The sequence below is a fragment of the Rhinoraja longicauda genome, chromosome 40, assembly GCF_053455715.1.
Source record: "Rhinoraja longicauda isolate Sanriku21f chromosome 40, sRhiLon1.1, whole genome shotgun sequence".
In the NCBI taxonomy this organism is placed as follows: Eukaryota; Metazoa; Chordata; class Chondrichthyes; order Rajiformes; family Arhynchobatidae; genus Rhinoraja; species Rhinoraja longicauda.
The window spans coordinates 9782798-9809461 of NC_135992.1; the positions used below are offsets into that span (position 1 = coordinate 9782798).

Sequence of the window (26664 nt, forward strand, 5' to 3'; positions counted from 1 at the left end):
CTCCCGCAGAACCCGTCCTTCAGCCCGGCCGGGGATCCGTGGCGTCTCGGGGGTCTGGTGGTCCTGCTGCTGTTCTGTGGCGCCGTGCTACTGCTGGTGGTCCTGGCCGTGTGCTGCGGCTGCGGCTGCATGCACCGCTACAGCCCGGCCCCCGGCAGCAGCGACCGGCTGCAGGTGAAGGGACGAGCCGGCCCTGCCCACTGACTGACCGCTGCCGCCCGGCCCGGCCCCCGGGCAGCGGCCCCCGGCCCCCGGGCAGCGGCCCCCGGCCCCCGGGCAGCGGCTGTGGGGGTCCCTGGACGGTCCACGGTCCATCCCACCGCGGCCGCGGGCAGGGCCGGAGCTGCTCGGATCACAGGCGGGAGCTCACGGTGAGTGTGAGTGTGAGAGAGAGAGTGAGAGTGTGTGAGTGAGAGTGTGTGAGTGGGAGTGAGAGCGAGTGTGTGAGCGTGAGAGAGTGTGAGAGTGTGAGTGAGTGTGTGAGAGTGAGAGTGAGAGTGGGAGTGGGAGTGTGTGAGAGTGAGAGTGTGAGTGAGAGTGTGAGTGAGAGTGAGTGAGTGTGAAAGTGAGTGTGAAAGTGAGTGAGAGTGAGAATGTGAGTGTGAGAGTGTGGATGTGAGTGAGAGTGAGTGTGAGAGTGAGAATGAGAGTGAGAGTGAGTGTGTGAGTGAGAGTGTGAGTGTGAGAGTGAGAGTGAGTGTGAGAGTGAGAGTGAGTGTGAGAGTGAGAGTGAGAGAGTGAGAATGAGAGTGAGTGTGAGAGTGAGAGTGTGAATGAGAGTGTGAATGTGAGTGTGAATGTGAGTGAGAGTGTGAGTGAGAGTGTGAATGTGAGTGAGAGAGAGTGTGAGTGTGAGTGTGAGTGAGAGTGTGAGAGTGAGAGTGAGAATGAGAGTGAGAGTGAGTGTGAGTGTGAGTGTGTGCCCGGGGGTCCCGGGAACAGCAACAGCGGTGTCAATAGACAATAGGTGCAGGAGGAGGCCATTCGGCCCTTCGAGCTAATGTGATCATGGCTGATCATTCTCAATCAGTACCCCGTTCCTGCCTTCTCCCCATATCCCCTGACTCCGCTATCCTTAAGAGCTCTATCTAGCTCTCTCTTGAATGTATTCAGAGAATTGGCCTCCACTGCCTTCTGAGGCAGAGAGTTCCACAGATTCACAACTCTGTGACCGAAAAAGTTTTTCCTCATCTCAGTTCTAAATGGCCTACCCCTTGTTCTTAAACTGTGGCCCCTTGTTCTGGACTCCCCCAACATTTGGAACATGTTTCCTGCCTCTAACGTATCCAACCCCTTAATAATCTTATACGTTTCGATAAGATCCCCTCTCATCCTTCTAAATTCCAGTTTATACAAGCCTAGTCGCTGCAGTCTTTCAACATGCTGTCCGGGCACCGGGAGGGGGATTTCCGGGACCGCGGGGGTTGAACGGGATAGGTATTTAGAATGGGAAAGAAAACTGCAGATGCTGGTTTAAATCGAAGGTCTCCAAATTTGAGGAAGGATATTCTTGCTATTGAGGGCATGCAGCGTAGGTTTACTAGGTTAATTCCCGGAATGGCGGGACTGTCATATGTTGAAAGACTGAAGCGACTGGGCTTGTATACACTGGAATTTAGAAGGATGAGAGGGGATCTTATTGAAACATATAAGATTATTAAGGGGTTGGACACGTTAGAGGCAGGAAACATGTTCCCAATGTTGGGGGAGTCCAGAACCAGAGGCCACAGTTTAAGAATAAGGGGTAGGCCATTCAGAACAGTAATGAGGAAAAACTTTTTCAGTCAGAGAATTGTAAATCTGTGGAATTCTCTGCCTCAGAAGGCAGTGGAGGCCAAGTCTCTGAATGCTCTTAAAAGAGAGAACTAGATAGAGCTCTTAAGGATAGCGGAGTATGGGGAGAAGGCAGGAACGTGGTACTGATTGAGAATGATCAGCCATGATCACATTGAATGGTGGTGCTGGCTCAAATGGCCGAATGGCCTCCTCCTGCACCTATTGTCTATTGTAGACACAAAATGCTGGAGTAACTCAGCGGGTCAGGCAGCATCTCTGGATAGAAGGAATGGGTGACATTTGGGTCGCCTATTCCTTCTCTCCAGAGATGCTGCCTGACCCGCTGAGTTACTCCAGCATTTTGTGTCTACCTTAGGTATTCAGTATATTTGGTATTTAGGAATATTTAAGAATATTTGGTCTTTTTTGTATTTGGTGGTGAGTGTGTTCTTACTGTTTGTATTGTGAATATTATTGTCGTAAATAATTGATTACATTTATTTTTAGTTGAAGGGTGAGTGGGGGAGCGAACTCACGTTGGCAATAGTGTGACCGTGACGTCACGTGTGCGTGGTATCAGATGGGACGCGACGTCATAGGGAGGTGTGACATCATAGCGGGTGTGACATCTTAGGGGGTGTGACATCATAGAGGTGTGACATCATAGAGGTGTGACATCATGGGGGTGTGACATTGTGGGGGGGTGACATCATAGGGGGTGTGACATCATAGTGGCTTCACGGGGTGGCATTGGGTGGGTGTGACTTCACAAGGCGTGTGGTGTCATTTGGGGCATGGCATCAGGTGTGACATCGTAGGGGGGTATGGCATCATATGGGGCGTGGTGTCACAGGGGTGTGATGTCATAGGGAGAGTGACATCATACAGGGTGGTGTTACATCATCACACTGGGCATAGTGATGTCACAGTCACATCGTCACAGGAGTGTGATGTCATAGTCACATCATCACACTGGGCATGGTGATGTCCCAGTTATATTATCACAGGGTGGGGGGGGTGGGGGGGCTACTTACACCATCACAGTGAACATCCATGCCACAGTTACATCATTACACTGGAGGAGTATCACCACTGGGGAAGCAAGACATCATAGTTACATCATCACTGAGGGTGTGACATCATGGGTCAACATGGGCGGCACGGTGGCACAGCGGTAGTCCTACTGCCTTACAAGCGCCAGAGACCCGGGTTCGATCCTGACTACGGGTGCTGTCTGTACGGAATTTGTACGTTCTCCCCGTGACCTGCGTGGGTTTTCTCCAAGATCTTCGGTTTCCTCCCACACTCCAAAGACATACAGGTTTGTAGGTTAATTGGCTTGGTATAAATGTAAAATTGTCCCGAGTGTGTGTAGGGCAGTGTTCATGTGCGGAAATCATTGGTCGGCGTGGACTCGGTGGCCGAGGGGCCTGTTTCCGCGCTGTATCTCTCAACTAAGCAGTAGAGATCAACAAGCGTGTGAATCACAGTGAGAATATGCCACCACATCCTTCACATCGTACCAAGAATATCACTCTGTGACTCTGTAACACGACAGTTATCACAGCGTGATATCACAGACAAGGCATTGCAGACCAACACGCGTGCCACATCACACAGACTGTGACAACATGTATACAATAGACAATAGACAATAGGTGCAGGAGTAGGCCATTCAGCCCTTCGAGCCAGCACCGCCATTCAATACGATCATGGCTGATCACTCTCAATCAGTACCCCGTTCCTGCCTTCTCCCCATACCCCCTCACTCCGCTATCCTTAAGAGCTCTATCCAGCTCTCTCTTGAAAGCATCCAACGAACTGGCCTCCACTGGCCTATACATGTCGAGCCAGCAATAGAGTGACATCATAGTGACAGCAGGACTTTACACGCATCACGTCTTAGTGACCCAAACCACAGGCACTAAGCTCACCTGCCTACCTGCTATAGTTTAGTTTAGATTAGAAATACAGTGTAGAAACGGGCTCTTTTGCCCACCGTGTCCGTGCTGACCAACAATCACCCAAACACTGGTTCTATCCTACACATTAGGAGTAATTTACAGAGGCCAATTAACCTACAAACCTGGACGTCTTTGGAATGTGGGAGGAAACCAGAGCACCTGGAGAAAACCCACGCGGTCACAGGGAGAACGTGCAAACTCCATGCAGTCAGCACTCACAGTCTGGATTGAACCCAGATATGTGGCGTTGTGAGGCAGCAACTTAACCGCAGTGGCACAGCTGCAAACTCCTATTAGATCTGTGTTAAATTTCCAATACAATCCCCATGCTATTTTGCAAAAAACTAAATGGACAATGATTGTGGATGTGAACTTCAGCTTGTCTTGTTTCTGTTCCTGTCTCAGGATGGTCGAAACCAATGGCTGTGTCTGCCACACCAGGGAACTCCAGGATCTATTCTGCCACAAGATATCTGTATCGATCAGGTTTCAGCTCCAGTAAAAGCAACAGACTGCCTTCATCCTCTTTGCATTGTTCTGGTGACTTAATTAGCGCCAAATTCAATGCACAAGTTCTGAATTTCGTATAGCTTATGGTAAATTACACAAACTTCAACTTTGGATTGTCAAGTATAACTAATAAAAGCAGTGATGTGGTGTCAAAAGGTTTGCTTGACTGCGTATTTCCCGTTTCCCTGTCTTTGTTATCACACTTGGTAGATTGACATGGAGGAGATGTGGGATCGCTCTGAAAGATTCTCACATCCTGCTGCAGGCTGTATTCATGTGCTGGGAGCATGGCAGAATTGGAGAAATCTCCAGGCTCCAGAGATAATGCCTGATCCTCTGAGTTACTCCAGCATTTTATGTCTGTCCCCACAAGGATATTGGTCCCCCTCCAGTTCTGATGCAACCTGCTCCTCTTGCACAGGTCACTTCAGCTGCCACAGAAGAAGTCTCTAAGGCCCCTTTATCTGAAGCCCTGACGCCTGTACCAGCTCTTCAGCCAGATTGTTTTGCCTTATTCTCTCATGAAATGCAGGATCAGGCATTATCTCTGGAGAAAATGGACAGGTGAAGTTTCGGGTCGGGACCTTTCTTCAGACTTTATATTGATAGTGTTAACCATGATGATTTCGGGTGGCAGGGAGATGGGAACAAAATGTAGCAGTGTAAAAATATAGTCAATGTATCGCATGAGAATGTTGAAACAAATATAGAGATTAAAGCAAGCAATTCTAGTAGACAGGGCTGGCAGAGACGGGATAAGGGCAAGGAAGGTCAGATAGGCTCATCTGCATTTAATCCGAATATTAGTTTTGTGAGGAAACCAAAGTTATGGTATCGGTATTGCATTGAGACCAATAAATCCACTGGATCTTCAGGAGAAATTACTTTATTTGGAGTGTTTAGAATGTAGAATGCATTATCATACAGATCGGTTGTGATAAATGCATATCTTGGAGACATATCTTGGATATCTTGGAGATATCTTACAGCATGAAAACAGGCCCTTCGGCCCAACCTTGTCCATGGCGACCAGGTTGGCTTACTGGGCTAGTCCCATTTACCTGGCCCATATTCCTCTAAATACTTAGTATCAATATATCGGTTCAAATATCTTTTCAAAGCTTTTGCCAGCTTATTCCAGAAATGGACAACTGTACGTGAAGATGTTGCCCTTGCGGTTCCTCTTAAATCTCTCCCCTCTCAGTATGCCTATGCCCACTGGTTTTAGACGGCTCTACCCTGAGAAATGATTATAAGTATTCATTTTATTCATGCCCCTCATGGGCACGGTAGCGCAGCGGTAGAGTTGCTGCTTTACAGCGAATGCAGCGCCGGAGACTCAGGTTCGATCCTGACTACGGGTGCTGCACTGTAAGGAGTTTGTACGTTCTCCCCGTGACCTGCGTGGGTTTTCTCCGAGATCTTCGGTTTCCTCCCACACTCCAAAGACGTACAGGTATGTAGGTTAATTGACTGGGTAAATGTAAAAATTGTCCCTAGTGGGTGTAGGATAGTGTTAATATACGGGGATCGCTGGGCGGTGCGGACTTGGTGGGCCGAAAAGGCCTGTTTCCGCGCTGTATATATATGATATGATATGATATGATCATGTGTACCTCAATAAAGTTACCCCTCAGCCTCCTACATTCTAAAGATAAAAGGCCCAGCTTATCCAGTCTCTTCCTATAACTCAAACTCACAGGCCTGGGCAGCGTCCTGGTGAATCCTTTTTACACCCTTTCCAACTTAATGTAATTTTCCTATATCTGGGTGACCAGAACTGCACAAGTGTTGTCTAACCAAAGTCTTGTACAGCTGCAGCATCATGTCCTAGATTTAGTACTCAATATTCTTCCCATTGAAGGCAAGTGCGCCAACTGCTCTCTTCACCTGCCCCATTTAGGAAACTGCACCTGTGTTTCCAGATCTCTCTGTTCTGCAACCCTCTCTAGGCTCTACCATTTACTGTGTATAGTACTGCTTGACACACCAGAGTGCAACTCCTCATTATGGACAAAGAAAATAAAGGAATATGCTGTTGGGGTGAGACAAAAAGTATTCATAGGAGATTTGTGTGAGACATAACTATTGAGATACACCACCCTGCCTTCTGGACATAGAGTCATACAGCATCATAACAGGCTCCACAGTGACCATCAAACACCTATTTTCCCTCCTCCTAGTCATGTTTTGGAAGATCATTGATTTGTAATATTAACTTTGTTTTTCTCTCCACAAAGTGTTCTCCCTGTGACTGTGTGGGTTTCCTCTGGGTGCTCCAGGTTCCTCCCACATACCACGTGCGCGTTTGTGGATTCTTTGGACTGTGCAAATTGTCCCGAGTGTAGTGTAGGATGTAACATAGAACTATCGTGAATGGTGATTGATGGTCGGTGTGGGCTGAAGGGCCTGTTTCCATTTTGCATCTTTCAATCAATCAAAAAATGCCGCCTGACCTGCTGCTTTTTCCTGGTATTTTGTTTTATTTCAGTTGTCTAGTATTTGCAGGTTTATTGTATTATCCAGTATTTTCTTCTCTCTCCTGTTTTCATCCATGTCCTCTGCAGAACAGATCAATTACAGTTAACAAATATTTACTATTCTTTCTCAATCAGAACTATGACTTCAGTCTCTCTCAACCTCCCAATTGCAGGCACCTCCTTGCTTGTTCCACTGGTCTCATTCTCTGCAACAAACATGCTTGATTTCGAACTATTCTCAATTCTGATCAGAGATTCATGTAACTCTGTTACTCTCTCTCCAAATACATTGCTTAACCATGCTTTTAAAAAAAAAAGATTTCCATCTGCAGTCTTTTTGCATTTTGTTATAAAATACAAATTGATTTTCCCCAAGTCCTTTAAAAAAATACAGAATTGCGGACAACACAGGAACCAAAAGATATGGGGATAATATGGGAAATGGAGTTGACGTAATTTTATTGAAAGGCAGAAAAAGATTAATGTCTAAATACCTGTACACAATCTGATTATCTGTACACAGGCAAACATCTGCGCATACAGTGCAACACATCTGTATGCAATGGTAGTGTTAAATTACTGGACCGCAGTCAGATTTCTGGATCATTGATCTGGAGATGCGAGTTTGAACCCATCTCAGCAGATGAATGCGGCGTTAAAGTAATGAATGGAATGAAAACGAGTCCCAATAACGGTGACCATGATACCAGCAGATTGTGACGGAGTACCCGGTTGACCAATGTTCTTCAGGGAAGGAAATCAGCCAACCTTACCTGGACTGGCCCACATGTAAGGCCCAGACCCTCCACAATAATGTTGACTCTTCACTGCCTCCTTAGTTCAAGAGTAATCAATAAAGGGTGATAAATATTAACATTGGTTACATCCTCCATAACATTGGCTATATCCTCTGTACTAATAAATAAAAACCAATCAATGAAGTCCGCTGGCTCAGCTGCCCGGGAGGAAGAAAGTCTCTTGAGCCAGTCTCTGTTCACCAACACAACCTGAAACAGTCCTGCCCTGTTTGACATACCAAAGTGCAACACCTCATATATATTTATAAGTTATTAACATTATGGGGGGAATGTGCTGATGAGTCCTTTGGTCACAAAACAGTGAGAGGGAGAAGAGCAACCAGAAAGTCCGTCAACATTTCAAAATTAATGAAAACCGATAAATGTGCTCAGGGAAACCTTTCACCAACAGAGAGGGTAGTTTAGACAATGTTCAGGGAATCAAACTGGGCATAAGGACAGGTTCTCAGCGTGGATCAACTTATAAGTTCGTAAAATCACTTTTCATCAAAGAAAAGGGGGGAAACCTGAAAACATCAAGGCAGGAGCTAGACGAGCATCTGAAAAGAATACATGCGGATGACAAGAGACACCTGAAGACAGCTATTCCATCGGACATTCCACCAATTGAACAACCAGAGCACCAGATGGACATTAGTCCTCCAAAGTGGAGGGAGGTGGAACAGACAGTAAAGCGGGTAAGAGCATCTTCAGCCCCAGGGCCAAATGGGGTTCCTTATCGACTCTACAAGAGTGCTCCTGGTGTTCTTCGCTTCCTGTGGAGGCTAATGAGAGTGGCTTGGGAGAAGAGAATTATACCCAAAGCATGGCGCAGGGCAGGTGGAGTCCTGATTCCGAAAGAGAAGGATTCCACAGATATCAGCCAATTCCGCCCTATCAGTCTCCTCAATGTAGAGGGTAAAATCTTCTTCAGCATCATAGCTCAGAGGATGACCAGCTATTTAGAGAGAAACAACCTTGTGGATACAACAGTCCAAAATGCAGGCATCCCAGGGTTCTCTGGATGTCTCGAACATACCAGCATGATTTGGCACCAAATCCAGACTGCAAGAAAAGAAAAGAGAGATCTGCATGTCGTTTTCCTTGACCTTGCCAATGCGTTCGGAACTGTCCCTCACAGTTTCCTCTGGGCATCCTTTGACTTCTTCAGGATACCAGAGACCATCGCAAGCCTTGTCAAGGCTTATTTTCAGGATCTGCAGCTGTGTTTCACCACGCCAGACTTTACCACCACATGGCACTGCATGGAGATTGGCATAATGGCAGGGTGTACCATCTCCCCATTGATTTTTACAATGGCTATGGAAGTCATCATAAGGGCCTCCAAGTGGGTAGTGGGAGGCGAGCGGCTGAAGTCTGGAGTCCGTCTACCACCCATCAGGGCCTACATGGATGACTTGACAATCATAACAACAACAGCACCTTGCACCAGGTGCCTTTTAGGGAAGCTTCAAGAGAACATCACTGGGGTTAGAATGAAATTTAAGCCATCCAAATCAAGAAGCATTTCTATAATCAAAGGCAAACTGACGGATCAAAGGTTTTTCATTGATCAAGAACCAATCCCAACTGCGTCAGAGAAGCCAATCAAAAGTCTGGGAAGATGGTATGACTCTAAACTGAAGGACACTGATCAGGCAAACGAGCTTAAGCAAGAAATCATCAAAGGTCTAGCAAACATCGACCGATCCATGTTGCCTGGAAAGCTGAAAATCTGGTGCCTGCAGTTTGGGTTACTACCTCGTCTTATGTGGCCACTAACCATGTATGACATCACCCTCACAAGAGTTGAGAAGATGGAAAGAACAATCAGCTCTTTTGTGAGAAAGTGGTTAGGTGTTCCTCGATGCCTGAGCAGCGTAGGCCTGTACGATCAGGGGGTACTTCAGCTGCCTCTCCCTAGCCTCACAGAGGAGTTCAAGTGCACTAAAGTCAGACTAGAGATGACCCTGGCAGAATCGAGGGACACTGTCATCCGAGCTGCTGCCCCAACCCTGGCAACAGGAAAGAAGTGGACGGCTAAGAATGCGACACAGCAGGCAAAATCTGCTCTCCACCAAGGCGACATGATTGGGCAAGTCCAACACGGACGAAGTGGCTTGGGGCTTGGTGGAAAGCGACCTTGTTGGAACAAGGCATCCTCACTGGAGCGCCGGAAGTTGGTCACGGCCGAAGTCCGCCGACAGGAGGAGTCGAGTAGATGTGCCAAGGCTGTGTCGCAAGCTAAACAGGGCCAGTGGATGAGATGGGAGAGTGTGGAAAAGCGGAAGATCAGCTGGAAGGACATGTGGGAGATGGAGGCGAGCAGGATAAGCTTCCTCATTCGGGCATTCCTAGCCCAAAAAATCTCAACCAATGGCTGGGCGAAGATCCATCATGCCCCCTGTGTTCAACACCAGCCACACTTAAGCACATCCTCACTGGGTGTAAAGTAAGCCTCTCCCAAGGACGGTACACCTGGAGACATAATCAAGTGCTCAAATGCCTGGCAGCGACTCTGGAAAGCAGGAGAACAACCAACAATGCCCTGCCGCCCAGAACAACCAACCCAGTTATGCCAATTGCCTTTGTTCGGGAGGGGGAACAAAAGCAACGGAAAATTCCACCAAGGACAAGGTTTGGACAGCTGGAGACAGCCCGGGACTGGCAGATGCGGGTGGATGTGGACCAATGGCTTACAGTTCCACCAGAGATAGCCATCACCAACTTGAGGCCTGATCTTGTCCTCTGGTCCAACTCTCAGCGCATGGTGTATTTTGTGGAGCTCACAGTCCCATGGGAGGATGCTGTGCAGGAAGCCTTTGAAAGAAAGAAACTGCGCTACACAGAGCTTGCAGCGGAGGCAGAACAGTGGGGCTGGAGAGCAAAGATCTGCCCGGTAGAAGTTGGATGTCGAGGATTTGTGGCAACATCTACCGTAAGACTGATGAAGGACCTGGGGATCAGCGGACAAGCCCTACGCCAGGCTATCAAGGAAACATCACAGGTGGCAGAGCGGAGTAGCCAGTGGCTCTGGCTGAAGAGGAAAGACCCCATCTGGTCTCCCAAATAAGCCGGCTAGGTAGATGCAGAGGGGGGTGGTTCTGGGACGCCAGAATGCACTGCTGAGCCTACTGGAGACGTCGTGGGTCCAATCAGCGAAACGTCGATGAAAGTAGGTGCCCACTTGATAACCCCAATGACGTGTCTGCCCAGCCTCTCTCAACATCGGAGGAGCATAGGTGAGTGCATAAGCCTCCCATCACCACCGGGAGCAAGTTGACATTTGGCACTTTGGATTTCTAACATCTTGTCCTGTGTATTTGGAAACATCATAAGGTGAGCACAGCGTTAGAAAAAAGTCCAAGACAGAACTGCTCTACTGGCTATGATGGGCATCAGCAAAAGCAGACTGCAAATTGTCACTTAAAGATGAGTCAATGTTGGGGCAGTGGGAAGCATTTGAGCTGGAAGATCGGATCAAGTACCAAGCCCCAGATGAAAATGCTTGGACCATGTGCATATGTGGTACTTTAAATTTGCTAGCCTTTGGAGAGCCAAGCAGGCACATTTATTATGTTAAACTGAAGGAAAGGTTAATCCCCGGGATGGCGGGATTGTTATATGAGGAAAGATTGGAAAGACTGGGCTTGTATTCACTGGAGTTTAGAAGGATGAGAGGGGATCTTATAGAGACGTATAAAATTATGAAAGGACTAGACAAGCTAGATGCAGGAAAAATGTTCCCAGTGAAAGATGAAAAGTTAGACCAATGTCAGGAACTAAATGGTAAATTCCAAAGGGTAAGTTCCTTTACAATATTTATCAACGATTTTTTTAATACAAAAATTGGAAGTGTAGTTACCAATGAGGAACAAAGTGGTTTGCTGCAGGAAGATATTAACAAACTGGTTAGGTGGCTAAAAATCGATAGGTTGGAATTCATTCTTGGGAATCATGAGACAATACATTTGGGGAATGCAAATAAGGCAAGGTAATATTTGGACAACGTAAGATGCTGAACAGCGGAGAGGAATATGGAACGTGACAGTAGACAGTGCTGCTGCCCCTGCTCCAGTGACCTGGTTTTGGTCGTGACTTAGGGTGTTATCTGTGTGGAGGTTGTGCATTCCCTGTGACTCTGTGGGTTTCTAAAGATGTACTGATTGGTTGTAAGTTACTTGGCTTCTATAAATCACCCTAATAAGGTTCTGTCCCACTTAGGCGATTTTTTTGGCGACTGCCGGCGACTGTCAAAGTCGTAGCAGATCGCCAAAATTTTCTTTTACCCGACGACAATGACCACGACAATGCCGAGTCAGGTCGAGATTACACCGTCTTCGGAAACATCGTGAAAATTCCCACGCTGTCAATGCTTCTCCGGCGTCCTGATTTTCGCTGAAATCACTGACAAGTCGGTAAGTACTTGAGAGTTTTGAACTATAACACCTTGTATCGGTTACTTAAAAACCAAGCTTCACTGTAACAAGGTATAAACTGGATTTATTTCCAGTTTACTAATAACTGTATTAAAAAAATAATTTTAAAAGTGGTTAAGTGGATTTTTGTGAAAAGTGTGTGGGCATTCTTTGAAAATGTAAGGGAGATGCATATCTGGTTTCTGGGTTGCATATCTGGGTTTGGAGCCCACTTTAAGTGTAATGGCTGATGGCCATAAACATCGCGAAAATTCCCACGCTTACCCGACCGTCAAACTGTCGCCTCCAATCTACCTGTCAAATGTCCTGACGGTAAATAAATTGGTTAAACACAAGCATTTTATGGTATTTTGAAATGACTTTACTTATTTTAATATTATGTGCTTCTAAATGCATCTAAGAGAACCTATCAAACCTGGGGACAGCATGCGACAGCGACTGCAATAAGCAACGATACCTGACGACAAGCCAGCTGTCGCCGAGAAATTTCAAACCGGATGATCTCTCAGCGATTTTTGGAAGACTCCTCACGATCATGCCCGCGACACCCCGGCGAACTGTCGGCAACAGCCTAGTTGCCGGTAGTCGCCTTAAAATCGCCTAAGTGGGACAGGCCCTTTTAAGTCTAGATAGGTGGTAGGAGAATCAGGGGTAAGTTAATGGGTATGTGAGAGAGAATAGGCAGCAGGAAAATGAATGGGGGATGAGAATGATGCTCTGGTGTTGATGGCTGTAAAATCTTGATGGGCCAAATAGCCTCCTTATGTGTTGTAAGCAAATATGAAGTCAGAGAGATCTTGGAATGGAAATCTGCAAATCCTAGAAAGTAGCAGCACATGGGATATCTGCCTTTATTAACAAAGGCATAGAGTATTCGAGCTAGAACTGTCTAAAACACTAATTAAAATGCAGTGCAGCTGCAGCTCTGGCCACTGCACTGTAGGATATGTTTACACCACAGAGGGTACAGAGATGTTTCATTAGGAGAAACTAGCTGAGCTGAGTTGTTTTCTCCATAGGTTGGGAGGACATTTAATTGAGGGGCACAGCTAAATGGAGGTATGGACAGGAATAATTTATTTCCTTGAGTTTAGAAGTCAAAAATTTTCCTCACCTTTTCAGTTCTGTCAGTTCTGAAATGTTAATTCCATTCATCTTTCCACAGATGCTGCCTGACCTGTTGAGTGTTTCCAGTATTTTATGCTTTTTAAGTCAAAAACGAAGAAATGTAAAGGATAATTGGGAATTGAGATTTTATTTTGAACGTGAACCGTGACAGGTTCTCGATTCCAATGACTGACAGATTGACAAAACCTTCAGCATATTTGCAAAAAATCCTTGCATACGTACTTGAAGCACAATAATCTAAGATCATGAACCCAAGAATAATTTGAACACATGGATCAAATGGTTCTTGTTGCCATAATCTTCTAAGATTACGATTCTGTGAAAGGTCAATAACAAGTGGGGTACACATTTTAAAGAAATGGTAATGGTTTAAAGGGCAGTTGAGATTATTATTCACTGAGCAGGTAATGAGAGTCTGGAGCTCACTGCCAGCAAGGTAAACTCTCATCACATTAAGGATCTACCCGGACACTGTTGTGACCTACAATGGCATGGTTGAAGAGGTAGAGAGGAGGATTAACCTGGGTAAACCCTAATTCAACCAACACGTTCATGATGGGCTGAATGGCCCCATTCTTTTCTTATGAATGTCAGTAATTGTATGGGTGCAGCACTGCGGGAATGCTGGAGAATCACAGCTGCTGCCTTTGAGATCAAATGTTAACTGGGGCTCTGGCTGGCCACAACGCTAGACATTAAAAAGATTACAGGTGATACTTTTGAAGAAGAGCTGGGGAGTTTTCCCTTTATCGTTCAATCAACAATCATGGTCTCTGGTTGTTATCGTCTCATGTGATCTCTCTGTGCGCAAACTGTCACGGCATTGCCTCCATTTCAACAGCGACTATAGCTCAAAAGTATCTCATTAGCTGTAAACTGCTTTGGGATGTCCTGTAGTCATAAAAATGTAAGTCCTTCCTCATAGAACAAAGCGAGTTCCAAACTCAATGACCACTTGATTCCATTTGAAAATATCTCAGAGATACTGTGTGACTCTAATCAGAGGTGGGATATTTTACATCTGAGCAGTTGGTTCAGTTTTAAGGTAACCGAATGCTTAGGTGTCCTGGGACTCTTTGATCCACTCCACCAAACTACATTCAGGTAGACAAATGTGTTGGACAGCTTCAGTAGGGAAAGGGTAGGGTTCTTCATGATCAGACTGCCCCGTGTTTTCATCCACTGATGTTGGCTGTGACCAGAACTTGCAAGAGATGCCTTCCTTGACTACCTGGTCTTTGAGGTCCAGGCTTCCTGTCCGAAAGTACTCTTTGTCAGCCTTCCTGTGTCTGCGCTGTTCACTACAGTGTATCTGGAGCTTTGTACAGTCTGTGTCTCTTGCATTCTCAGTGTCCCAGTGATGGTGCTCTCTGGCTACCGACCACATTGGATCTAGCCGTTTGGGAGTGTGGACCTGCTTGGAATCGCAGTCTCTTTCCACTGGCCAGAAAACATCATCTTCATCCAGGATTTCTTTGCAACCTACAGAAAGTGAAGATAGAAACAGTGGTAGTTCTGTAGAATTTCACAAAACTTCACAGAGCAGAAACAGGCCTAACTGCTCAATGCTGTTACTGGGCCCCCTCCCTCTCATTTTACATTCTCTGCTTACCTTCCATTCCTGTTGGCCTCTCCTTTTAATCCAGTTTCCTCCACACGTTTCTGCAGAGTTTGCCTCGAGGCCACTCAGAGGTGTTGCGTTACATTCTAATCACTCTCTGAGTAAATACCTTTGTCTTAAAATCCTATCTGATTTATTTGTGGTTACCTGATATTTATAATACTCAGAGTTAAGTATAAAAGTAAAACCTAACCCCAAACCACCCTGCTCACAGCCACTTTAGTCATGTAGTCTTGCAGCACGAAAGCAGACCCACGAGTCCAATAGCCCACTTAAACCCAGCAAACATCCCATTTAAACTTTTCCCCATGTTCTCATCATCTCTTCCCAAATTCTACCATTCACCTGCACACCAGGGGCAATTTACAGTGTCTATATAACCTACCAACCTGCACGTCTGTGGAATGTGCGGGGCAACTAGAACACCTGGGGGAAATCCACACTGTCATCACCTTCAGAGAAGAGAATTGGATAAAGATCGGAGAAGAAATGATGCTCAAGAGATGTATAAAGTATCCAGGAGTGAGATGGATTTCTCTATGAAAAGACTAATACAGACATATGTGGCTTTGAACCAGATTTCAGCTTCAATGCTTATGTCACACCTGATCTGACCTGATCAATGATTTGAATATAAGAATCTCAAACAAGCTATTCACGTACATCAATATGAAGAAAACCAGTCTGACCTCTTTGAAACACTGAGCCAGGCCCCAGTCCAGCCTGGACTCAAACACTTACTCAGAACATACACCATATCTGCCACTGAATGTTCTCAGGTCCAGTTAGGCTTAGGTCAGGTTGAAAATCCTAATGTTGGTCTGCTTAAGAAGCAGAAACATCTGGTGAGGGTGGGGTAGAGGGGAGAAGTGGTTGGAAATCAGGTAATAAAGCTTAATACAATACAATACAATATATCTTTATTGTCATTGTACCCAGGGGTACAACGAGATTGGGAATGCGCCTCCCATACGATAATAGGCCAGAAGTAATGGAAATAACGTTGGCTCAGTGTTTGCTGCTGATGAGAAGGGGGGTAGTTCTACATTGGGTGGTCGGTCATTGCTCTGGAATTGTTGGTGAACAGTTGTGGATAGGGTTGACCAAGACCGAAAGGAAAGATGCAGCACAAGCCCAAATGAAGTAGTTACACATGCGCTAAGTCCCAAAAGCATCTTTGTAAAGCACGTACCCAAAGTCTTCTTCATGTCTTTACAATCCGGAGAGGAATCAGCGGAGGTCTGGAAGTTTGTGACTGTATTTGCTCTCCTACTGTCCACGGTGCTTGAGATCTCCAGGATCCAGGATAAAGGGGTTCCGGTGGGAGGCTGGCGATATCGGGCATACTGCAGAACGTCCGTGATCCAACGGACCTCCTTCCAACTATCATCCAATTGCTAGAGTTGAAACAATTCCAGTTTGTTATTATAAATACTGTGGAATAGGGAGAGAAAGGCATAAGGAGCGGAGAACATGGGCAAATTGGCCAAAGGGCCTGCTTCCTTGCTAAATGACTATATGACTAACCCATTTGCCCATTTTATTTAGGAAGAAATATGCACAAACGTTAATCATCCGAGACAGTAAGTGAACAAACTATAAGATAGACAGATATCAGCAGAAGAACAAGCCGTGTAATAGAACACAGGCAATAACAATTATGGATAAAGAAAGTCATTCAATAAGACAATGACTCTAGATTTCCCCAGGGAAGAGGGGCAGAGAGGGTGAGAGACAGAAGAAATGAGGGAAAGGATTCGTGGGAGCAATCAGGAATTACGTATTAAGCTGGCCTTTATCCCAAGAGGAAATACAAGAGTAGAAAAGTCTTGCTCCAATGCCTTGTGAGACCACAGCAGCAAAACTGTCTGCTCTCACTATCCAAGGAAGGATATACTTGCAAAAGAGGGAATACAGTGAGGTTCAGCAGACTGAGCCCTAGAATTGGGGGAAGGGTGGTTGGATGGTTGTCCCATGAGGAGAGATTAAACTAACTAAGCTACAGACTGATTCCTAGAATTGGGGGAAGCGGGTTGGCCTTTGAGGAGAGATGAAGCAAACTGAGCCTGTGCTCTCTACACTTTAAACGGAGGAGTGGTGATCTCAGGGCTGTTTTTACAGCATTATGGGCCCCCGGGCAAAGCAGTGTACTGGGGCCCCTACCGTTACTCTCCCCCACCCCCCTTTCCCTACCAGCCCCCCCCTGTCGTGCCGGCGAAAAGCACTTACCGAAAAGCACTTAGCGATGGACTTAGGGTGCTACATTGTTGCGAAAAGCACTTACAGATCGCTGTGAGAAGCACTTAGGGATGGAAAATGTTGCAAAAAAAGCACTTATTGAATCTACATTTTTAAAGTAGTATTTATTTATTGCAAGTCACTTAACATACACAGATCAGCATGGGGCCCCTATGCTCGTGGGGCCCCGGGCAAGTGCCCATCAGGCCCATGCGTTAAGACGGCCCTGGGTGATCTCATTGTAAATTCTTACATGGGCGGATGCAGGGATGAAGTTTCTACTGGCTGGTGTGTCTGGAACAAAAGGTCACGGTCCCAAAGGAAAGGGTCGGCCATTTTGGACAGAGATGAGAAGAAATGTCTTTATCCAGAAGGTAGGGACTTTGAAATTCTCCATCTAGAAAAGCCGTGGAGGTGTAGTCGATTAGCATATTTGAAAGAGAGATCAGCAGATGTTTACTTATTAAGGGAATCAAAGAAGATGGGGTTGGTGCAGAGAGTGACAGTGACATGATCTTCCTCAATGGGAGAAAAGATCGAAGGACGGAATGGCCCACGCCTGCTATATCTTATCAGGGAAGGAGAAGGTGTGGGAGGATGGAAGGGTAAGGGAAAGACGATAAAGGAGAGAGTGAAGGAAAGTCTTGGAGTCATACAGCACAGAAGTTGGCATTTTGGCCGACCATGTCTATGCTGACTAGCTGCTGTAAGATTTGAGAAGTTTTCCCTCATTCTGAAATCAACACAAAACCAAAGAGCTGCAGTTTGGACATTTTAAACGGGAGACTGGGGCTGATAGCGGAGAAAGGCTGCAGTCAGTTTACCAAAGGATGTCACAATCTGTGGGTCCTAAAATGGCTGCAGGACCTCGTGACCAGCCACAAAAAAAAAGGTAAAAACCTTACATCCCAGTCTCTAGGTTTTCTGCAAAGCCATGGCCAGAACAAAGGATGGGTATTGGCCATGCAGAAACCTACGAAACCAGGTCGGAGTCCAGACACTGGGGTGCTGACATCAGCATACTCACAATGCCCCAAGCCGACCTAAACAGTTCATCTCAGTGAGGGGGCACAATAGCCCATAGAAAACTACCTGGTAGGTGATGGGAAACCAGTTAACACCCATCACCTCACAATGAAATCCCAATTTACACCTTCTGGCCATCCCCGGTATCCCCGAACATAAGCGCAGATCAGAAGAAAACCTCATACATATCTTTTTGAACAAAGAGATTCCAAGATCTGGCGGGAGATAGGACGGGTCAGAAACAGTATAACTGGCCACTACTTTTGGGTTTTAAACAAAAGAAGAAATACTGGAAGAAGAAGCTGAAGCTAGAAGAAAACCTGCAAGAAACGCAAGCAGGCAAGAAAACGAATGCAGGAGGAAGAAAAGACAGACAGGAGGCAAGAAGCGCAGAGAAAACCGGGTTCGAAGTCAACTGAAGTCAAGAAGAAAGTCGGAAAGAAGAACGGATGCAAGAGAGAGGAACAGGCACGCAACTCGTGAAGAAATACTGCAAAACCGAACAGCCAGTAACCCCAGTAATAACCCCATGGTGAGCATGCACTTCAAATCCTACATATCCTGGACATAGTTTAGTGTAGAGAGGAGGGTGGTTGTGAATAAACGTTGGGTGCGTATTAAAATAGGGTTTGGTCAAGGTTGCGATGCGTCGTGCGTTCCCCATCTGACAGTCGTGTATGTGTCTTGCAGAACTGTGTTTAAGAATTCATAAGTAAAAGGGTATTCGTGTATGTGTCTTGCAGAACTGTGTTTAAGAATTCATAAGTAAAAGGGTATTCGTGTATATGTTTTGTGTAACTGTGTGTGTGTTTCAAGAATTTCAGCGAAAAGGGTATTCGGGTATATGTCTTGTGAACTGTGCGTTTTGTGATTAATAAATAAAAGATATTCATGTATTCGGTATGTGTATTATAGATATGTCTTATAGAACTGTATAATAAGTATTCATGGACAATAGTCCCAAGTGCTGAATAAAAGCCCTTTTCATTTAAACCCTGGTTTTAAAATCTGGTCTGGTTGAATTTGTTTCTGCACTATAAGAGCTCCTGCATCTAAGCCCAGTGTCTAGAACCGTAAGGGGTGAGTGGGTCGAACCACTCACGGGGAACCAGTGTGCACGGCCTGGTCAAGGGATCAGAGCAAGGCACGGGGACCTTAGGTCGGGCGAAAGCTCGGCGCAGAAACCCCTTACACTGCCTATTACTTTTTATTGGTTAACATGGGCAAATTGGCCAAAGGGCCTGCTTCCTTGCTAAATGACTATATGACTAACCCATTTGCCCATTTTATTTCTCTTTCCTTCTATGCCATGCTTATTTCAGTGTCTAGATACTCTTCAATGTAGTAATTATATTTGATTCCACCACCTCCTCTGTCTACACATTTCAGACATCAAATGAGTCAGAGACCATGAGAGAATAAGAGGAAAGGTGAATAGACAGGGAGCAAAGGGGGAGCTTTATCAATTTGAAGTCAGTTTCCTACTTTCGTATCTATAATTTACCCTAAGGATGGGCCAGGATATTGGATGGATTTTTACCTGAATAAGGTCTGTCACCTGGCCATGTTTCTCCTTTGCTTCAATCAGTTCCATGTTATCAATGGCTTCCCTCAAAGCTTGTTGAGACAGCAGAGAATCAAGTTCCAATAAAATCGAGGTCTGGCAGTATTGTGCAAAGAGATCGTGTTCATAGGTGCAGAAGTGTACTGCAATGACCAATTGTAAATGCTTAGAATAACATATTCTGCATAAATATGTACAAACATGAAATCAATCTGTAATGGCAGTTTTTATACCATCTCGAAATCCCACTTCGATAGCCATTACAACTCGGGGATAAAATGTAGTTATAGCTTACGCACGCACACGTCGCACCCTGATGTGACAAAACGAATCCTCCAAACTCCTTTTCTTCATTAATTGGTTTTATTAAAGTAGCACAAATCATAGAGTAATTCATCAGTTTCCATACTTTATCAACTGTTTCTTCTTCAAACAATATCTAGAAATTCTTGCAGTTATTACCGTATGGTTCTTACAAATATAACCGGTGCAAGCGTATGGTACAAGCGCGTGGTAAATAACTGTATGCTCACCATCCTCCGAGTCTAAACTGACCCACAACCTCTGTCGACACACTAGCCTCCTCCCATCTAGACACTCCCCATTTCGCATTAAGTCACACCCACAAGCAGGCAAACAAGACATAAACTAGAAATATTAAAACATAGCCATAACACAATGACAATAACTAAATTAAGCATAAATGGCTCCTACACAATCTGTACACTGATGACATTAAGATTCTTATAACGAGCATAGTCAAGATAGATAACCATTAGCCTGAATAGTTACTGGGGTGGATAATGTGAGTAGGGGATTGGGGAACAGGAGAAAGTTTGGTTGTCTGGAGATCCTTGTTTGTAGTTTATTGGTCCTGACAGTTCCCCGGCTTGTCTGACAGGCATGAGTGGAGCAGTCAGGAGTAGACTACAACATAATGTTTGGAGCAGGAATCCTTCCAAAGGATAGGGATCTGGTGGGAGTGGGAAGGGGGTGGGATTACGAAGGGGGTGTCCAATTTGGCAGCCAGGACTTATTCTGTCCCAGGTGGATGGTTGTGGGCGACGGCATTCGAATAGCAGGGACCAAGGAGTGTACGTAGAACATAAATAAGTACAGCGCAGGAACAGGCCCTTCGGCCCACAATGTCTGTGCCAAACATGATGCCAAGACTTGGGGATAAAATTAATACACAAGGTTGATGTACCCATGGTCACAATATACTGAGCCAAAACCCAAGCGCGCATGATCATCTATATACTAAAACTCTCATTTGTTTGTTTGTTTGTTTGTTCCTGAACTACAGCCAAAACGGTGCACAATAACGCGACAATTGTTGGCCCACCTTACTCACCGTCGTCCCTTTGGTGCTAATGGAAGAAGTTTCATTGAAATCGGTGTTATATTTTGAAAGTTATTCACATTTTAAAGTTTATATCTATCTCCTAGGGAGGGAGGGAACGGGGGAGGGAGGGGGGTGGAGGGGGGTGGAGGGGGATGAGGGAGGGAGGGCGGGAGGAGGGGGGATAAAGGGGATTGAGGGGGATGGAGTGGGGGTAAGGGGGGAGGGGAGGGGGGAGGGGATGGGGAGGGAGGAGGGGAGTGGACGGAGGGGGGAGGGCGGGGAGAGGGGAGTGGAAGAGGAGAGGGTACTGCACCAATGCAGGAGAGGTTTGGGCCCAACGGGTCCACTTGGTCTAGTTTTATATAAAACCTTTCTGCCAAGCAGGCAGTGTGAAATGTAGAGACTAAAAGGTGAGGAGAGCTTGTGTTCCACGTACTGGGTGATCGATTATTCAGATACAGATTGATCATGATAATGGACAACTTGAGGAGCTGACCGGACTCTTCTTGTTTGTAAGTAATGTGGATAAATTATTAACAGTCATACTCACCAAGTTCGAAGATCTGAAGAGGCAGGGTGAGAAACCCTGAGGGGTGTCCGTCCTGCCCTGGGGCTGAGCAGACATCATCTATGGGAGGAAGCAACAAGAGGAAGGAGACCTTATCTCCAAACTCCAGAACTTCCTGTGTGTACAGGCGAAAATCCACAGCCTGGAAAAAATAAAATACATTTGTTTCTTGCTCTCTTTAAGCAGTTTGGACTGCAGTTTCCAAAACATGCAACGTTCTTCATCCAAAAATTAAAGCTAGAGTTCTCTTTGGAAGCCTCTGCAATTTCACTGCGAACCCAGCTTCGAGAGCTGAATGAGACATAGATGTTATATGAAGTAAGTAACATCAATTTAAGAAACTCCAGAAACTCAATTTAATATTGCTTCAGCTTTGGAAATAGATTGATGCTGGTGTTCTGCGCCATGAATCAATACTAGCACAATTGTCCAGAAACTCAACTTGTCTCCATATATCATCAGCTTGTCTTGTGCCTTACGCATGGTGTTAGCATTATTGACCACTGCTAAACCCCCATCAGGAATGTCTCACGCTCCATCCCTCACCCTCATTTCAGTCAGTCTGATCATCTGTAGGTGCTGCTCCTGCTGGGTTAGTGACAGGGATTGGTTAATTGGACATTTGTGGGAGGATGGGTAATAATGAAATAAGTGGATTAGATGGGATTACTCTCAGACCCGGAATGGACTCAATGGGCTGAATGTCCACCTTCTGTGATGTGAGAAATTTTGAGGAATACAACATGAGGTTACCTGGCTGAGGGGTACATCCACTTGCACAAGGAGGTTCTTCACAGCTGTGCGGACTTCCTCGAGGAAATGGCACTGCGGGCTTCCTGCGTTCCCTTCAGTGACAATGGAATCATTCAGAGACGACACCTTTTTCAGCCATTCCCACTCCTCCCTGCAGAATATTAGAGATATGTTGTGAGACCTCGCTAGATCCTGTGCTGGTTTGGCTGTTCATCTCCATGCACCCTCTAAACAATGCAGCTGAGTGCGCAGGGTGAGGGATTTCAGTGATCCTGGATGGCTTGTTTTTACCATCAGGATTGAAATTTCAATGGGCGCCCTGACAAAGCCTAGGCATTTTCACTAGGTTGTTAACTTAGCTGCTACATAGATAGCTCCAACATCATAGCATCTGTGGGCTCGGTTGGATAGAGAAGCAAGGGGACAAAACTTACCAGTACAAACTTCAAAACATTGCAGCTAACTTGCAAACAAAATAATTGGAAAATATTAATTACAAAAGTCAAGTTTGATTGTCATATGCACTGGGACCCAAACAATTAAACTTAAATGCTGCAATTTTATAACCACGTTGAACATAACAAAACAAAGAAAATGTGGAACACACTGACACAGGGTGTGGGTGAAAACAACACAGTGAAGGGGAGGCTGAGCAAGAAAGAAGTGGGTTGAAGACTATGACGATAAATTTACCTGAGGAAAGGTAAGAGGAGGCTCAGGTAGGGGCATCAACAGTAGCATGGACTGGTTGAGCTGAATGGCCCATTTCTGTACTATTTCCATATAATCTGCATTTCTGCATTCCCATATAATCCCATTTTGTGGTCATTCTTTGTGTTTTGGTCATGATTCGAGTATCTGCAGTATCTTGCAGCAATACTCAAACAGGATGTTTGGGTGGGAAGGAACTGCAGATGCTGGTTTAAACCGAAGATAGACACAAAAACCTAGAGTAACTCAGAGGGTCAGACAGCATCTCTGGAGAAAAGGAATAGGTGACAATAGACAATAGACAATAGGTGCAGGAGTAGGCCATTTGGCCCTTCGAGCCAGCACCACCATTCAATGTGATCATGGCTGATCATTCTCAATCAGTACCCCGTTCCTGCCTTCTCCCCATACCCCCTGACTCCGCTATCCTTAAGAGCTCTATCTAGCTCTCTCTTGAATGCATTCAGAGAATTGGCCTCCACTGCCTTCTGAGGCAGAGAATTCCACAGATTTGCAACTCTCTGACTGAAAATGTTTTTCCTCATCTCCGTTCTAAATGGCCTACCCCTTATTCTTAAACTGTGGCCCCTGGTTCTCGACTCCCCCAACATTGGGAACATGTTTCCTGCCTCTAACGTGTCCAACCCCTTAATAATCTTATATGTTTCGATAAGATCCCCTCTCATCCTTCTAAATTCCAGTGTATACAAGCCCAGTCGCTCCAGTCTTTCAACATATGACAGTCCCGCCATTCCGGCAATTAACCTAGTAAACCTACGCTGCAAGCCCTCAATAGCAAGAATATCCTTCCTCAAATTTGGAGAAGTTTGGGGTCGAGTCTTGAAAAGGGTCTCGACCCGAAATGTCACCTATACCTTTTCTCCAGAGATGCTATTTGACCCGCTAAGTTACTCCAGCTTTTTTATTTGTATCTTTGGATACTTGGGTAACGGTTGTCTGGGAAAAGGTTATCTGAAGACAGGTTGTCAGGGGAAATGGAGGCAGGTTGCCTGGGGAAGAATGTCTAGGTCAGGGGTAAGATTACTTGGGTCTGGAAGAAGACTGTCTGTCTGGGGGAAGATTGCCTGAGGCAGTTTGTCAGAAAACTGCGAATTAATGGCAGGCAGATATATGCACAAAAGTTAATCATCCGAGACAGTAAGTGAACAAACTATAAGATAGACAGATATCAGCAGAAGAACAAGCAATAGAACACGGGCAATTATGGATAAAAAGAAAGTCATTCAATAAGACTTGGTTCATTCAACCACAATGACTCTAGATTTCCCCAGGGAAACATCCATTGCTTCTTAATTGATTCCAGTGATTAGGTCTCTGTCAGCCTTATCTCTGTCTGTAACCTCTTCCACATATCAATCAGTCTGTACAAAATGTTCCTGAGAGCAACTGCAGTTACCTTTTACTGATTTGCTGTCGTCTCTTGTCCTGTTATTGTGATGTTAATAGTATTTCCCATCAGATCTTCAATCTCCTGGATACACACCTGCTACATAATACTGGAGCAAAACACAAAGTGCTGGAGTAACTCAGCAGGTCAAGCAGTACCTGTGTTGGGAATGGATAGGCAATGTTTTGGATTGGGACACTGCTTTAGACCTTCCGAAGAAGGGTCCCGACCTGAAATTTGTTCATCAGTCGCTGAAAGTAAGCATGCAGGTACAGCAGGCAGTGAAGAAAACTATTGGCATGTTGGCCTTCATGACAAGAGGAGTTGAGTATAGAAGCAAATAGGTCCTTCTACAGTTGTACAGGGCCCTAGTGAGACCACACCTGGAGTACTGCATGCAGTTTTGGTCTCCAAATTTGAGGAAGGACATTCTTGCTATTGAGGGAGTGCAGCGTAGGTTCACTAGGTTAATTCCCAGAATGGCAGGACTGTCGTATGTTGAAAGACTGGAGTGATTGGGCTTGTATACACTGGAATTTAGAAGGATGAGAGGGTAATCTTATTGAAACGGAGATGAGAAAAAACTTTTTCAGTCAGAGAGTTGTAAATCTGTGGAATTCTCTGCCTCAGAAGGCAGTGGAGGCCAATTCTCTGGATGCTTTCAAGAGAGAGTTAGATGGAGCTCTTAATGATTGTGGAGTCAGGGAGTATGGGGAGAGGGCAGGAACGGGGTACTGATTGTGGACGATCAGCTATGATCACATTGAATGGCGGTGCTGGCTCGAAGGGCCGAATGGCCTATTCCTGCCCCTATTGTCTATTTTCTACTGACAATAGACAATAGGTGCAGGAGGAGGCCATTTGGCCCTTCGATCCAGTACCGCCATTCAATGTGATCATGGCTGATCATGTCTATTGGCTGATCATGGCTGATCATGGCTGGTCTATTGAAACATTGCCTTTCTATTCCCTCCACAGATGCTGTCTGACCCACTGTGCTACTCCAGCACTTTGTATTTTCCTCAAGATTCCAGCATCTGCAGTCCATTGTGCTACATAACACTACACTGTCAGGCCTTACCTCTGGAGATATTAAGTCAAATTGAGTTTATTATCACATGCTCAAGCATGGTGAGATACAGGTACAATGAAAATCTAGTTTGCAGCAGCGTTACAGGCACCTAGACTCAGGTAGCAACAAAAAACATAATCACATCACACATTCCATAAACCAACCTGTTTTCCCACCATGTGCATCTAAAGATGCATCATGCCTCCTTCACACTAAACAGGAACCATCCATATCCTTCATTCCTGGGTGGATGATATTTAACTGGATTCAAACAGATCTCATTGCCAACCAAGTGAATCTCATGCGCTCCACGAAAATAAATTATGGTACAAAATCACACTCATTTTTCCACAGGGTTACTGAAAGCCACATCATGGAGATTAATTCTCACTTGCCGGAGATTCCAGGCAAACCTGGAGAGCTGGCATTCCAAGACAGGAGGCTTGGTTGGGAAGCTCTTACCAGTTACCGTCCAACGGGATTGTGGAGGAGTAGTCAGAAGCACTTAAGAAAACATAAGTCTTTGAAGAGCCTGTTTAATTGGCAGAGCATCCAGGTTTAGGTTTATTATTGTCACGTGTACAAAGGTACAGTGAAAACAATTTGTTTTGCATGCTTCCATACAGATCAATGCATGAGTGCAATCAAGTCAAACTCAAGCACAATGGAGGAAGATACAGTGTACAGAATCTAGTTCTCACATTATTGTAGCGCATCAGTTCCACCACGAACCGATGCACCCGGCTGGAGTGTGTTTAATGTACAAAATGTGATGCAGTTACACGCCTGGACTAATCTGAAGCATCCACCAAGATGGGAAAAAAGCAGCAGGAATCAGGCACCCCACCAAGCAACGCACTATACTGATTTAAAAATACATTACATACTGAAGTAACTCAGTATTCCTTCTCTCCTGAGATGCTGCCTGACCTGCTGAGTTACTCCAGCATTTTGTGAATAAATACCTTCGAAGTAACTCAGTGGGTCGGGTAGCATTCGGGGGAACATGGATAGGAGATGTTTCGGGTCAGGCCCAAGGAGAGTCCAGGACCTGAAACGTCATCTTTGCATGTCCTTCAGTGATGCTGTCTGATCCTCTGAGTTACTCCAGTACTTTGTGTTTTGTTTTTTTGTAACCACTATCTGCAGTTCCTTGTGTCTTCTTTTTGAAAATAAAGATAATCTTTCACCGTCACTGGGTCTAAACCCTGCAACTCCCTGAGTACTTTCACCAGAAGGTCTTAGTCGTTTTTGGGGCTTGTCG

The 26664-nt window shown here is 45.5% G+C and overlaps 1 protein-coding gene across 3 annotated transcripts in view; it reads right to left on the minus strand.

Moving 5' to 3' along the window:
- Positions 1 to 5130: 5130 nt before the first annotated feature.
- Positions 5131 to 26664, minus strand: part of LOC144611414 (ankyrin repeat and fibronectin type-III domain-containing protein 1-like) — an 84593-nt gene continuing 63059 nt past the window's right edge. For all 3 annotated transcript variants that reach the window (XM_078430484.1, XM_078430485.1, XM_078430486.1), the window contains 5 exons: positions 22210 to 22360; positions 21439 to 21598; positions 19520 to 19686; positions 15908 to 16112; positions 5131 to 14576 (listed from right to left, as the gene is read on the minus strand). In XM_078430484.1, coding sequence (XP_078286610.1) covers positions 14152 to 14576; positions 15908 to 16112; positions 19520 to 19686; positions 21439 to 21598; positions 22210 to 22360 — 1108 coding nt within the window. In that variant the 3' untranslated portion in view covers positions 5131 to 14151. The remainder of the gene's footprint in view (positions 14577 to 15907; positions 16113 to 19519; positions 19687 to 21438; positions 21599 to 22209; positions 22361 to 26664) is intronic.